The sequence below is a fragment of the Sceloporus occidentalis genome, unplaced genomic scaffold, assembly GCF_023333645.1.
Source record: "Sceloporus occidentalis isolate IW3139 unplaced genomic scaffold, rSceOcc1.0.p SCAF_4, whole genome shotgun sequence".
NCBI classification, from domain to species: Eukaryota; Metazoa; Chordata; class Lepidosauria; order Squamata; family Phrynosomatidae; genus Sceloporus; species Sceloporus occidentalis.
The window spans coordinates 34,205,495-34,221,102 of record NW_028316984.1 but is presented as its reverse complement, the minus strand read 5'-3'; the positions used below and the strand labels follow the sequence as shown (position 1 = coordinate 34,221,102).

At 41.1% G+C, this 15,608-nt stretch overlaps 1 protein-coding gene across 1 annotated transcript in view; it reads left to right on the top strand.

Moving 5' to 3' along the window:
* The window catches only part of LOC149313715 (alkyldihydroxyacetonephosphate synthase, peroxisomal-like), a 69,628-nt gene that overhangs the window by 16,166 nt on the left and 37,854 nt on the right, over positions 1–15,608 (top strand). The window contains exons 2-3 of the mRNA XM_089519691.1: positions 9,417–9,506; positions 13,029–13,119. Of these exons, the coding sequence (XP_089375817.1) occupies positions 9,417–9,506; positions 13,029–13,119 (181 nt within the window). The remainder of the gene's footprint in view (positions 1–9,416; positions 9,507–13,028; positions 13,120–15,608) is intronic.

Genomic DNA, 15,608 nt, shown 5'->3' with positions numbered 1-15,608 from the left:
GAGTCAGACAAAAAATATGCACTGTCAAATATCTTATTACAGTATTCTTGAGAATTTTATCACATTATTCCTCTATAAAGGAATAAAGTTATCAGATTAACTATCAGTTATCAGATTAACTAAACAAAAGCTTAATAAAATATAACTACTGTATATATGTATCAATCCATAAACCCCATTGTATATTCCCCGCCCCATCTGTGATTTAAATATTTTATTAGAGTTTCCCATTCTTTAGTGAAGCAGGCGGTCCATCCATGTCTTATTAAGCAAATCAATTTGTCCATTTCCGCTGCTTCATATATTTTCAACAGCCAGTTTTCTGTGGAAGGTAAATGTGGATCCTTCCCTTTCTGTTTCTTCTCAAATTTTTCTTCAATCACATGTAGCAAATATAATTCTGGATGTAACTGAGTTTAAATTTGAATATTTCTGACATTCAGTTAATAATTTGAGCCCAGAACTTCTTGATGGTTTTTCACAGAACCACCAAATATGGTAGAATGTCCCGAGGTTACTTGTACACTTCTAGCATTTGTTGTTTGGAGTTTTAAAAATCTTTGCTATTTTTGCTGATGTAAGGTGCCACCTGTGAAACATTTTGTGCCAATTTTCCTTTAGTCTCTAACTCAGCGTGAATTTTGTGCCTCTTATCCATGCTCTTTCCCAATTTTCTGATGGTATTGGGTAATGGATATTCTGTGACCATTTGATCATAAGGATGCAGTATTTCATATTCATTAGCATTTGCTGAACATGACTCCCTCCACAGTGTGCATGCCTTGCAATGTCTCCTTGTATATTGCTTCACTGTCCATACATTCTGTGTGCATATGTTGTGTGTATTCAAGTTGTTTCAGACTTAACAGCGGCCCTAAGGTTAGCCTATCACAGAGTTGTTTGGCAAGTTTTCATCAGAGCAGCTTTGCCATTGCCATCCTCAAAGGTTGAGAGTGTGTGAATTGTCCAAGGTCACCCAATGGGCTTTCATGGGGGCTAGGATTCAAACCCTGGTCTCCAGAGTCATAATCCAACACTCAAACCACAGCACCCTGCTGGCTCTCTTAAGTGTTCACCAAACCTTTTTGGTCACCTAATATGTGACTTTAGCTTCATTTCTTAGTGGCGGTATAATAAGCAAGGAGTAGTATTCCTCATTTTTGGAAATGATTTGAGTAGCACAAGAATAACGTTTCCTGGGTGACTTGAACGGAAACTTAGAGACATTAGTTGAGCTCCCTATTGTACAGTTAAGGTCCCACCACACCTTTTCATCTCTACCTTACCTAACAATCTTAAATCAGGATGGGCTGGATCATATGAATTGTCCCTCAGTGATGGTCCTGCAGTTTGTAAGCAACTGGTTCTTCCAGAACACTGACCAAGAGGTTGAGAATATTTGGTGACTCAAGATTTTAGAATGATTTCACTCAGTGTGCAAGACCAGACTGTGAAAAGTATCATGTAAGTATCAAAAACTTTTCATGGAGTAAGAGTGATTTAAAATTGTCATTTGGAAGCTGGTAGTTCACTTGTTGCAATCCATATATTCTGGATGACACTTTCCATAAATTCCTGCAAATATGTTGAAGAATTATGGGGGTTATAATTCAAAACACCTGTGCCATCAGCTGTTAACCACACTTGAACATCTGAAGACCTGAGAAACAGGACAAGATACCTAGTTGTCTCATCTCTCTTGACTGTCCTCATCTCTGTTGACACCCAGCACATCCATCTGAATGCTTCACTGTAAAGGTTAGAGAGAGGCACTGTGGAAAAGGTGATCCAGGAGACTATCTGGGCCATAGTTGATAGCTGGACTTCAGGAATACGCAGCCCACAGTGCCTCGAGCAGAGGAAGAACATCTCAAGAGACGTGATTTGAGCCTGTAGGGCACTCTGGAAAACCATGCTATGCTTGCTTTCCTGCTGTAACATTTGAAACACTCCAAGAAATTATCCAGCAGCATAATAATAATAATAATAATAATAATAATAATAATAATTTATATTTCCTACCTCTCCTTGTGGATCGAGGTGGGATTACAGCAATAAAAATATTCCAACAATAAAACCATATCAAATACATACAATAAAACAGCATGGCTCTCTGGAGCTCCAGGCAAACTGGTCCGTGTCTTGCTCTGAAAACGGAATGTGGCATTAAGCCAACCACATTCCTGTAGCAAGACAGCAGCACCAGGGCTGCTGTTTTTTAATCCATTTTTGTATGTATGTATGCATGATGGGTGGCTGCAAAAAGTGAAGGCCGAGAGAAGCATCACACAGAAAGTACAGAGAATGACAACTGCATTAAAAGTGGCTATTTCAAGATATATAGAGAGATCTGGTATTTCAAGATATGTAGAGAGATCTTTGAGACTAAAGAAAGAACGTGGCAGCATGAGCTTTCCTAGACTTAAGTCTACTTCCTCAGATGCAAGTGGACCTGAAGACATAGATTTAAGTCTAGGAAAGCTAATGCTGCCAATTTCTTTCTTTACCACATTACTGCACTACACTCTTAGAGTGCTGCTGTTCCACTTTGACTGCTCTGGTTGTCTCCTGTTGCATTGTGGGGTTTGCAGTTCAGTGAAGCCTAAGAGCTCTCTGGCTGAGAATTCTAAAAGACCCTCTTTAAACTGCAAATCCGAGAATGCAACAGGAGGCAACCAGAGAAGTAAAAGTGGAATAGCAGCTCTACAAGAGTGAAGTGTGGTAATCTACTTAGTCTCAAAGGTGCTACAGGATCTTTCTACATACTGATTCTAGAGATGAACACAGCTTTATCTTTGGATTCTATTTCAAGACAGTTGGTGACAACACAGACATCCTGTGTTATCTTTATTCTGTTTGTCAGTTAATGAACACCTGTAGTGTGATAAAACTTATGACTCAAGCCACAGGTGACAGACTTGGACATCTTACTTATTGTTTTATTCTACGATTTCACATTACAGTTTCCTTTTGACCTTTTTTGTGAATATGAGAACAATTTGAATAGGCTATATAATGACCTGAACATTTAAATAAAAAACCAATTTTAAACTATTAGAAATGTCATTAGTTCAACAGGCATTTAATTCACGATATCCTTTTAAAAATAATGAGAGATAATAAACTTGATAGGCTGATTATGTCATCTTGGTGAGATAAGTACTGATGATGTGATTGGTAGGTAGGACAGGGAATTATGTACATGTTAAATGAAAGCCAGTCTGATATCAATGAAGATAATGAGTTGGATTCAGACGCGTGTTTCCACATAAAAGAGAACTGCTTCCATTTGTGGAGGACTCTGAAATCCAGCAGAGCCGCCCACTGAAAGAAGTTGACGAAGGTGGGATTTATTGACTTCTGGGGCACATTGTCAAGCGGAGGCATTGGAGGCTGTGGATGGAAGAGTGAAGCTGATGAAACCCTCTTCACCCTCTGCCTTTAGTAATATGAAACTGGGTTCATGGATGTTTCACAACAGCTTGCATCTTCGGTTGACCTAATTTCAGAAAGTTGATGAAAGCAAGGGATGTTGTAGAAGGTGTTTGGAGCTATTTGGGGCATTGTCTCCAGGCTCCAGTAAACATTATCTAGGAGGGTATTCTGGGAACTGAAGAACTAAAGAGCACAGTTTGGGGACCACTGCCTTAAAGTTATACACATAATATGGGTTCTAAAGCTGTGTTTGTGTTGTGTGCTTTCAAGTTGTTTCTGACATACGGTGATTCTAAGGCAACTTATCATAGTGTTTTCTTGGCAAATTTTATCAGGAGGTTAGCCATTGCCATCCTCTGAGGTTGAGAGAGTGTGACTTGCCCATGGTCACCCATTCAGTTTTCATGGCTGAGTGCGAATTTGAACCCTGGTCTACAGAGTCATCGTCCAACACTCAAATCATTACACCATGTTGGCTCTCTTTTCTAGGGCTAGTCACCTAAAATGTTGATTAAAATCCTAATTTTAGTGTTTACAGTTGCTGTTCCCTATTTGGCTTATACGGTGTTTATTTATTAGGTGAATAATAATAATAATAATAATAATAATAATAATAATACGTTTTATTTATAGACCGCTATTCTGCAATGATCATAGCGGTGTACAGTAAAAATTGAATACAATACAAATACAAGGTGACAATTAAAGGAGGGAGAAGTCTCGTCCTTCAGGCAGTCCCTGATGTTGCTGGGTCTGCCTGATCGCTCCCTCTGAGGCCAAGATGACAGTTGAGGAGGGAGGGGCCTCTTCCTTCAGGCAGTCCCTGATGTTGCTGGGTCTGCCTGATCGCTCCCTCTGAGGCCAAGATGACAGTTGAGGAGGGAGGGGCCTCTTCCTTCAGGCAGTCCCTGATGTTGCTGGGTCTGCCTGATCGCTCCCTCTGAGGCCAAGATGACAGTTGAGGAGGGAGGGGCCTCTTCCTTCAGGCAGTCCCTGATGTTGCTGGGTCTGCCTGATCGCTCCCTCTGAGGCCAAGATGACAGTTGAGGAGGGAGGGGCCTCTTCCTTCAGGCAGTCCCTGATGTTGCTGGGTCTGCCTGATCGCTCCCTCTGAGGCCAAGATGACAGTTGAGGAGGGAGGGGCCTCTTCCTTCAGGCAGTCCCTGATGTTGCTGGGTCTGCCTGATCGCTCCCTCTGAGGCCAAGATGACAGTTGAGGAGGGAGGGGCCTCTTCCTTCAGGCAGTCCCTGATGTTGCTGGGTCTGCCTGATCGCTCCCTCTGAGGCCAAGATGACAGTTGAGGAGGGAGGGGCCTCTTCCTTCAGGCAGTCCCTGATGTTGCTGGGTCTGCCTGATCGCTCCCTCTGAGGCCAAGATGACAGTTGAGGAGGGAGGGGCCTCTTCCTTCAGGCAGTCCCTGATGTTGCTGGGTCTGCCTGATCGCTCCCTCTGAGGCCGAGATGACAGTTGAGGAGGGAGGGGCCTCTTCCTTCAGGCAGTCCCTGATGTTGCTGGGTCTGCCTGATGGCTCCCTCTGAGGCCGAGATGACAGTTGAAGAGGGAGGGGCCTCTTCCTTCAGGCAGTCCCTGATGTTGCTGGGTCTGCCTGATGGCTCCCTCTGAGGCCGAGATGACAGTTGAAGAGGGAGGGGCCTCTTCCTTCAGGCAGTCCCTGATGTTGCTGGGTCTGCCTGATCGCTCCCTCTGAGGCCAAGATGACAGTTGAGGAGGGAGGGGCCTCTTCCTTCAGGCAGTCCCTGATGTTGCTGGGTCTGCCTGATCGCTCCCTCTGAGGCCAAGATGACAGTTGAGGAGGGAGGGGCCTCTTCCTTCAGGCAGTCCCTGATGTTGCTGGGTCTGCCTGATCGCTCCCTCTGAGGCCAAGATGACAGTTGAGGAGGGAGGGGCCTCTTCCTTCAGGCAGTCCCTGATGTTGCTGGGTCTGCCTGATCGCTCCCTCTGAGGCCAAGATGACAGTTGAGGAGGGAGGGGCCTCTTCCTTCAGGCAGTCCCTGATGTTGCTGGGTCTGCCTGATCGCTCCCTCTGAGGCCAAGATGACAGTTGAGGAGGGAGGGGCCTCTTCCTTCAGGCAGTCCAAGATGTTGCTGGGTCTGCCTGATGGCTCCCTCTGAGGCCGAGATGACAGTTGAAGAGGGAGGGGCCTCTTCCTTCAGGCAGTCCCTGATGTTGCTGGGTCTGCCTGATGGCTCCCTCTGAGGCCAAGATGACAGTTGAGGAGGGAGGGGCCTCTTCCTTCAGGCAGTCCCTGATGTTGCTGGGTCTGCCTGATCACTCCCTCTGAGGCCAAGATGACAGTTGAGGAGGGAGGGGCCTCTTCCTTCAGGCAGTCCCTGATGTTGCTGGGTCTGCCTGATCGCTCCCTCTGAGGCCAAGATGAAATTAGGTGAAATAAAATAAAATTAGGTGAGACAGTTTTTCTGTTTCACATGACTCAGTAGAGATGTCAAGGTCTTTCATGAACCCTCACTGGGCTTCACAACTGTATTTTGGGGCATCTTTTGGGGGTTTTAGTTTAGAAATAAGCGTTTCTATGATAGAATTATTCTTTTTGGCATGGGGAAATTCTCTGATGGGGATATAATGAGAAAGAGGGATGTTCTGGGGTGTGACAGCTACTTTGAGCAATGTTAAGTCACAAGAGACTGAAATACCTTTGTGAGCCATCTCTTTGTGACGATATAGTATAGCCTCTGAATTCATTTAAGGAATTTCATTTTACCGTTGTTTTTCCAGAGCACTGAGAAGAAATGTACTCTAGGCATGTATGTAGATGCTTAATTGCCAAGCAATCTGCATGGAACATTGGGGGCAACCTGAGAAATAAAACCCAAGGGAATCTCAGATATTAAGCTGAGAGCAGCACAATTGAAAAACTGAATTAAAGATAGCAGCAATTGCAATGTAAATGCAGGTTTGGAAGTCTGACCTCCATTCTACCCCTTTTGCGCATGAAATAATGAGTTTAGTGCTAGTGACTTGGCTTTATTTCTATTATCAAACTGCTCTGTAAGGCAAGCTTAAATTCTCTAAAAAATTAAAGGCAGTGTTCCTCTCATTCACCTACATGGACATATTGCCACCTTGTGGATGCTGCTTTGTGGGTCATCACTTTCTCTTGGCCACATTTCATGAGTATAGCCCCCATTGCTGGGTTGTTACTCATTTCCTTGGGGAAAATGAAGGAGTATGTATGTTGCTTTGTAAAAGAACGTGATCATTTCTGCTTTGAATGCGTGAAATTGCCAAAACAAATTTAAACCTGCACAAATGGAAGCATTTTGAAAAATTATTTTAATATGGCCTTTTTACATTTTTAAGTTTCTAATGTTTCTATAGAGATGCATTTTTTCCATCATCTTTCCTTGCATAATAAGACAAATTATTATTTTTAAATGGGCACACTGGAAATGAAGGTTCCTTTAGTTTTCCTTTATTCTTCTAAGATTTGAAAAACAGGAAGGGTCTAAATCTAAATCTTATTTTAGCTCAGGCATATTTGCCTTTATGCAGTAATTACTCTCCCAGGTCTGGCAACAGGCCTTTCTGCATACCAGGTTCCCTGTTACAAATGTAGCTTCGTCTGAGATTCTATGATTCTGTCTCTGGGACACAATGTTAATCTATAAGTTTTATCATCCTTCCCAGCCTCTTTTGGCCAGCTAGAACCTTCTTCAGTAGTTTAATCCAATGCTTCTCAAGCTATCTAATGTGGGAGACTGGCAATATTTTCCCTCCAGACTGGTAACGTATTTGTGCCCATTGGCTACAGTTCTTTCTTTCTCTCCTGGAAGCTTGCAAGGTACTGGCAACCAATGGCTCAGGGACCACCAATGTGAGTAACACTGGTTTAATCTAATGGGAACAAGTCATTGACAAATTTGGAGCAACACTGGTGTGCGACAGACTAGGGCATGGCGATTGCTGTGTCATAAACAGGAATATATATCTCTATGTGAAAGTTCTGGGTTTGAAACTTGTGGTTTTGTGGATCCCATCATTAAAGAACTTGTATTTTTGTCACATTTTAGGATTGTTAAATAACTGATAAGATAATTTCCATGCAGGCAATTGCATATGCATCATGTGTGATTAATGCATGTGCACACCATGCAAAGCTCTGACTGGCAAAAGATTTAGTTGCACATAAACTTCAAAGTTTCTACAGTGTAGTTTAAGACTCATGGGATCTCTTACCCAGTTGTATTGTGTGTCTAAAAAGAGAATGTTGAAAAAAATTAAATTTCTCTCCTGTGGTTTCTACATGTAGTCAGTTAACATTTGATTTAAATCTGTTTCTTAGAGAATATCCCATAATTCCAGTTATCTTGCCATCAGTTGATGACACATCGCTGGTGGATATGCAAGTAAATGAGCTTTCAGCAGTATGCATTCTTCCTTAGAACATCTTTACTTCATGCTTAGCTGAAAAACCACTCAGAGCAACTTAAGTAAGAATGAAAAAAAAATACTTTGCTGGAAGCCTTCAGTATCATAGCCATGACACAAAACCAAAAAATGGCGCAAGGAGGAAAGCAAAAACAGAGCAAACATAGGCATCAGTTCTGAAAGTTAGATTCAGATGTTGGGATTCAAGAAGACGTTTGTTAGCATGCAAAGATGATACTGGATATGCTTGGTTTGTTGTCCTGTGTCTGACCGACTGGCTGCTGCTCCTCAGCAGCAGATCCTGGTTGGCCTCCCAGTACAGCAAAGGTAAGCTCTCCTCTCCTCATCACCTTTGGCCAGTCTGAAACAAACCAGTTCCTGGAATTGGTTGCAAGTAGCATAAGGCACATTGGAAAGGATGAGCTTGGACCATTATATAAGCATTCTGCTGTTAAGTGTGCAGTCATAGTTCCTGTTACGTCTGTGCTCTTAAATTTGCTCCAGGTTCATTGATCACTTGTCCTGCTGCAAACCCTTCAGTTCTCTCAAGGATTGGAGCAAATAGGCTATGATTGAAGAACTAGTTGTACAAACATAATAGAAGTAAGGATATGTGTCACTGAACTTTTGGTTTCAAAATATAGTCACCCCTCCTATAACTCATGGATCTGATTGTACGCCCAGCGCACACACCCACACCATGCGCATGGGGCAGGCTCCATTCAAGCCTATGGAGCTTGAATATGTACAAGCCGCCGATCTTGTGGGTTGTGGTGGATGGATCCCGCGTGAAAACAGAGGCCCAGCTGTAATATGATACTGTAGTAGCAAAAAATTTGTCAGAGCAGAACAGCAGAAAAACAAAATTGTGTGGCTTGATCACAATTTGGTTGTGTGTTTTACTCAGTCAGTTATTTAGGTGGGTTATAGACCGCCACTTGGGACGTCCGCAGGACGTCCCATTTTAAAAAAGGGGCGTCTCTTCTAGACGCCCCTGGGTCTAATACGGACTCTGTCCGTACAATATGGTGCCGGCCGTTCCACACGGCCGGCGCCATCTTTACGTATCGGACGCTGTGCGTCCGAACCTGTCGTGGCGCTAATGACGTCGCGAGTGCGCCAGCGGCGCCTCGCGATGTCATTAGGGCGCCGCAGAAAGAAGCTCCATTTTGGAGCTTCTTTTTTGCTCCGCAAGGGAGCCGCGCAGTGTGGCTGGGACGGCTCCCTTACGGAGCAAACGGCGGCGGCGGCAGACCGCTTCAAAGTGGCGGTCTATAACCCGCCTTAGTAATTTTAATATTAGTACTACATTAGTAATATCAAAAGTAATGAATACTTGTGTACGGCTTTCTGTATTAGGACCATATCGCATTATATTCTTAAAACGGGGCTAGGAAGTTTAACTGCTCTGACTGCCTCGTGTTGCATTTTGGGGTTTGTAGTCCAATGTGGCTTAAGAGTTCTCTAGCTGAATATTCTAAATGCCCCTTAAATTAATCAGATAAATTGGTCATCATGAAACAAAATATTATACTCATTTTAATCCCTTTCTTCCCTTTAATCCCTTTTCAGGCAAGAAGTTTTAAAGTGGAATGGCTGGGGATACAATGACTCCAAATTCTTGTTCAATAAGAAGGGACAAGCTGAATTCACAGGAAAAAGGTAACAGCTATGGATACTGTATGGTAAATATTTGCTTTTCTTTTTTGAAAAACTATTTTAAAAGTACTGGGTGGATGTTGATATTAAAATAAGAAACTAGCAAAATTTGACTCCAGATGTAACAACCACAAAACAAAGGGAGTCAGGAAAGCAGTACATATAGTATAAGGTAACACTTGTTTTTCAGTAAAGAACAAAACAACTGTACATAAATCTATCCAAATTTTTCATAAATTGGAGCAGCTAAATGGGTGTATATTCTACTCCAGACCAGTTATCCAAAGTTTGGTTGACCCATATTACCAAGGGAGACATACAGACATTTCATAAGTCTGAAACAGCATGCCATGGATTACTGCAGGTACAGGTGTTTTGTATAAGCCAAATGTGTTCTGACATATATTCTGTCTTCATCTCTCACTGATGAATAAGAATAAACCACTCATAACATCATAGGTGACACAATAAAGAAGCATTTGACATGGCATGTCTGCCCTCTCCATCAGGAGTAAAAGGGTTTAAAGTATGGATTAAAATTTATAGCTTAATGGAACCATGTAAACTAAACATATATACCCGTATTTTCCGGCGTATAAGACGACTGGGCGTATAAGACGACCCCCAACTTTTCCAGTTAAAATATAGAGTTTGGGATATACTCACCATATAAGACTACCCCTCTTCCAACTCACACCAAATAAAAATTAATAAACCATCAGATTTGATTTCAATATGGTAATTTTAATTCAAATGACATGCAGGTACTTAGCAGGAAACCTTGTTATATACAAAGCCTGCTTGGATTGGTCAGCTCTCCCTGCCTGCCCAGCCCTCCCTGTCTCCAAGACTGTCAGAGCGGTAGCTGCTTTCATAGGATCGTCGCATATGGTGGGGATGTGGCCGAGGCCGTTTTTGAGCTCCCCTCACCATATGTGGCGACTGCAGATTCTCCAGTCTGACTCAGAAGTTTCAGCACCCACTCTATAAGATGACACCCGGCGTATAAGACGACCCACGATTTTTGAGAAGATTTTCCTGGGTTAAAAAGTAGTCTTATACGCCAGAAAGTACAGTATATAGCCTTAAAAACTTATTTCAAGTTCCTGCTACTGGTGGATGTATAAATATTTCATCAACTGCTTGGTCCTTCCAAAGAAGGAGGTCTCCCTTGAGGTCTCTATAGACTTGTAATTTGAATGTTTGATTAGGATTTATGTTCATCTTAATTTATATTCAATTATTTTTATTCTCCATTGGTAAACTAATATTATTTCATATCATATACTCTTGCTTTTCTCGACTTTGTTTTCGTGGTGGTTAAATATTAAAGGTTCAGCTCAGCTTTCTTCACTTTCCATCTTTCTCACCTATAATATAGAAATTGAAAATGCTATGGCATGGATGATTATGACTTTATAACATAAAGATATTTTTGTACTTGAGGATCTTATTCCAAATCTTACTTTTTTCCTGACTACAGTCTCCATTTTGATTAATTGCTAAGATATACAAAACTGGACAGAAAGCTGATAGGAAGAAAATCAACTCATTTGAAACTCATGGTGCTGGGGGAGAGTTCAACAGATACCATGTTAAAAAGACAAATAAATGAGCAAATTGGGCCCGAACTCTCACTAGAAGTAAAGATGGCTAGACTGATGCTGTTGTACTTTCAGTATGCAATGAGATGATATAATTCATTGGAAAAGCTGATAATGCTTGGTAAAATGGAAGGCAGTAGGAAAAGGACAAGGCCACATAACAGGTAGATTGATTCAATCAAGGAAGCCACAACCTAAGCAAGACAATTCAGAACCAGGATTCTTAGCTGTCTCTCATTCTTAAGGTTGCCTTAAGTCAAAATCAATAGCAAATAACAAAAACCACCACAACAAAATATTAAAAGAAGTAGTAGCACCAGGTCTTTCCTTCTGCATGAATTCATCTAATATTTTAAAATAGGAATGATAAAGTATATCCCTTCACTGGAATATTTTAAAAATGCCAGATGGCATGGAAGGGCTTTAGGATGGGGTGGGGTGGGATGCAAAAGGCATGTGATCCTCCAAGGTACAATGAGGGTGTGGGGCCACCTTGGACCTTAGGCAGGTGGCTACGCCAATTTTGAAATGATTTTAGCTTCTGGTCATTACCTTATCTAGTGACAGTTAATTCCATAAACTAAACATACATGACATGAAGAAATATTCCTTTTTGTGTCTTCTGAATCATTGCCGATTAACATTACTGGGTGAACAAGAGGGTATTGGAAAACTATTTCCATTAATTTTGTTCACTGCATGCATAATTTAGACAAACCTCTTTTCTAAATGGAAACATTCCAAATGTTTTAGCTTTTATTCAATGAGAAAATGCTCAGCAACCATATCCCATCAATTTCATCACCTTTTGTTGATTCTGAGATATATGTTTGGAACATGTACAGCATTTGGTTGCACTTACATTTCACAAAGCATTATTATGCCACTTTTCTTATTTTCAGGAAAGACAAGATTTCCGTAATTAATTTCATGATGAGTTCTATTTTTTGTAAGAATGACTTCTTTTCATCCACCTCATAATTTTGTAAGCTTCCATCATGTCTCCCATTTTGTTTTGGTTTTTTTGCTTAATACTGCTGTCTCTGAAGTTTTTTCATTCAAAGGAAAGATACCCTAGCCATGTAATTTTCCTTCAGACTTCACTGTTCAGGATAGTCATAACATACTTTAGATGCGGCATCCTGAACCGTATGCATCCTAGTAGCTGTGGGCTAGCCTGACATTTATATCCAGGACAGGGAACTTGTGGCTCTCCTGCTGTTTTTGGGTTGCAGCTCTCATCAACCCTAGGAACATAGAAAGCTGCCTTGTATGTAATCAGATGTCCAGGACTTCAGGCAAGATTCTTTCCTTTTCCTACCTAGACAATCCATAGTATCACTTGGTGGTCTTCCATTCAAGTACTAACCAGTCTGACCCTTTCAAAACTGGACAAAATCTGGTGTTTTCAAGGTATTAAATGATACTAGGCAGCATGGGGAGGAAGGAAGGCAGTTATGGTCCTAACAACATTCAATGAGCCCCATGCTCTCCATTTCTGCCTTCATTTCTCAGTAACACTGTTTTATTTCTGTCACTTTCCTGAAATTGAGGTTTTATCTGTGACAGTTTCTTTGTTACTGCAGTAGGTTTTTTGAGGCCCAAGGATCTTTACTAAATAGTTGTCTTTCAGAACCGGTCAGAGTCTATATGATTTTTGTGTATGAATATGTCACTGTGTGCTTTATTTGGCATATTGGAGCTGAATTATCACTCAGCATATGAAATTCAGTGCAAGCCATTTTGTTACTCACTTAGCCAGACCAGAATGTTCTTTTGGGAGCAATTTTGTCTACTTTGGACTATGTTACCTTGTGCAATTTGTTGCCTGGGGAACTTGCTGTGTCTCATTTCAGCAAGTCATTTATGAACATGTTAAACATGTGTTAGAAGGAACTGACTAAAATGCTTTTGAATTCAGGTATCGGATAGGTGGAATTGTGTTTCCTCTTTTAAAAGAATGGTTAGAGAAATACGTCGGAGGAAGTCTGGAGCACAAAATTACCCCTAGAGTAAGTAAATAAATGAAAAAATGTTGTTTGTAACTTTAATTCGTGTCCAAGTTCTGCAGTTTCTTTGCATGCGGTTGAATTGGTCAGTAAAGAAATTTAGACAATGTCAGTCTATTCTTTCATTGGCAATGGTTGTCATGAGCTTGGGTTCACAGCCCTAGAGGGCTACTATAATTGCTCCCAAATGTGTTTGGTGCAATCCTTTTTTTTTTTTTTCCCTTTCTGGAAATGCTGTGCTTTCTTCAGTCTAATTTGACTGTGTTGCGTTCTTGCAGGCTTTCCTAATTACATGATTTTGCTGTTGAAAGCATTTTTATTTTCATATGCACAATATTTAACTCTGCTGTTATGAGTTAAGTTTATTTTAAATTGATTTTTAAAAAAAAATACAGCATTTCTATATTTGTCTGTTTTTCTTGCCTTTCTTTTAAAATTAATGCTCTATGAGAGAGGTGGGCATAGGGTGGATGGCGACCCACATGTGACCCCTCCCTAAGTCTTTTTTTTGGGGGGGGGGCTTGTTCTCCCCCAATCCCCAATGCCAGGAAAAAATAGGGGCCAAAATTGTTTTGAGGTGCGGGGTTTTTTTGCCTCTGGAAGGCCTCTAAGAGTAACAGTCTTATGCTTAATTGGGTCACTAAGTCCAAACCTTCTCCCACAAATACAAAAATCAACACATTAGATGTCTGTCACTTCCAATGTTTATGTTTTTCTTTAAAATTTTAAAGGATTGTTGGGGATTTTGTGCCCTGTGTTGGGTGCTGGAGTAAAACTTTGGTTCCCATCCCTGCCAGAGAGCCTCACTTTACTATGTGACCAAAAGAATGAGATATAAATATCTAGCAGTAAAATGGTACTGTGTTGATAACTTCTGTTGGCATTTAGTCACTAATAGATGTGTTGCTTGGTTAGTAAGATGATCAAATATAGACGACCAAGTTAATAAAATTCTTAACAGATACTGGTACAAATCTAATTAGCTGCTATGATACACTGACATGTGATTGTGTTCTGAACCCATGGCTGATTTTGTCTCTTATTTGAATGAACCATGAAGTAAGGTTGTGCCATGCTAGGGCACTCAATAGTACGTATTAAGTGTTCTCTTTACCCTGTTAGACTTCAGACTACCAAAACTAAGTGAGCCAATAGTGTAGGAGAGCAAGAGAAGTCTGCATACCTCCCTCCATGAAAGGAGGAGATCCAGCAGAAGTTGGACAGCAGTTCCCATTAGTCCTAGCCAACTCACCCAGTAGAGAGGAATCATGAGAGTTGAAGTCCTAGAACTTCAGGAGAATCACAGTTGCCACCCCTTCTCTGTGCCAGAAACACCTCTATCCAGCCTCTATTCACACACCTTTGCAGTCTGTACCACTCATGCCACATGTTGCTCAGCCTTGTTTTAACTTTGCGTATCATCTAAAATTTATTGCCACCTCAGTTTTAGTGAACAATTATTAGAGATATAGTGCCTAAATATAAATGCATATCAAACAATATGTGAGAGACGAGCAACCCTTCTTGGTTTGTGTCTCATAACCTGGGGGGCTGGTGGAAAATCTTGTTTAAAATAAAACTAATAAACCCAATATAATTTTACATGTGTATTGTCCCTTGCCTTCCACCAAGAATCTCAATGGATAATTGAAAATGAATGCATTGTTAAATGTGATTATAATTCAGACTGGGTGAGGGGTGCCCACAGTAACATAAAGAGCATGTGTATATCCAGGCTGCACAGGGTTTTGCAGTCTTTGTTAGGTGCATGATGCAATTAACAAAGAAAGCTTTCACATTTAATATAGCCTTGCAAGCTTCATGGAATATTTGAGCACAATGAAATACTGTCAGTTTTCTGGCATTCCAACTGTAGTAATCAGTTACTTGGATGCTTTTACTGTATCCAAACACATACCTTTATGAAGGCTGATATTTCCTGAACAACCACAGTACATTGTTGTGATTGGAGAGAAGCATTAATATGCTATGGAAGATTGCTTATTTGATCACTTCAGAAGTTCCTGTGGCAAAAGAGTGCGGTGAATAATCCCACAATGTCTACATCAGATATGACTTTAATCACAATCAGTGACCAAAATTGGAAGAATGGTGTGCCCTTAGGGAAAACTGCCTTCTGAGTACCTTCATGCACTGCTGATTTCAGCATGCCACCTTCCATTCAAGTACTATACCCAGAGCAGCAAATAGTTTGAATATGCAGAGGGCAGTCTAATTTGAAGGTCCATAATTTTGCTAGTTCTCTGCTTCTTGCACTTGACACATCCCTGAGTGTGAGTTGAAGAGAGGAGGAGAGAATAAAGGAAACTGCAAAATAACATCTTATGAAGGATTAAAGGAAGCATTAGCCCTGCTTTGTTCTGTTTCTTTTAAAATAGACCAGTCAGCTACATGCTGCAATTGAAGAGTAATACTTAAATTGTTCTTTATAAGAGCTGACATTTCTTAGAAACACATGACATATTTTTCTA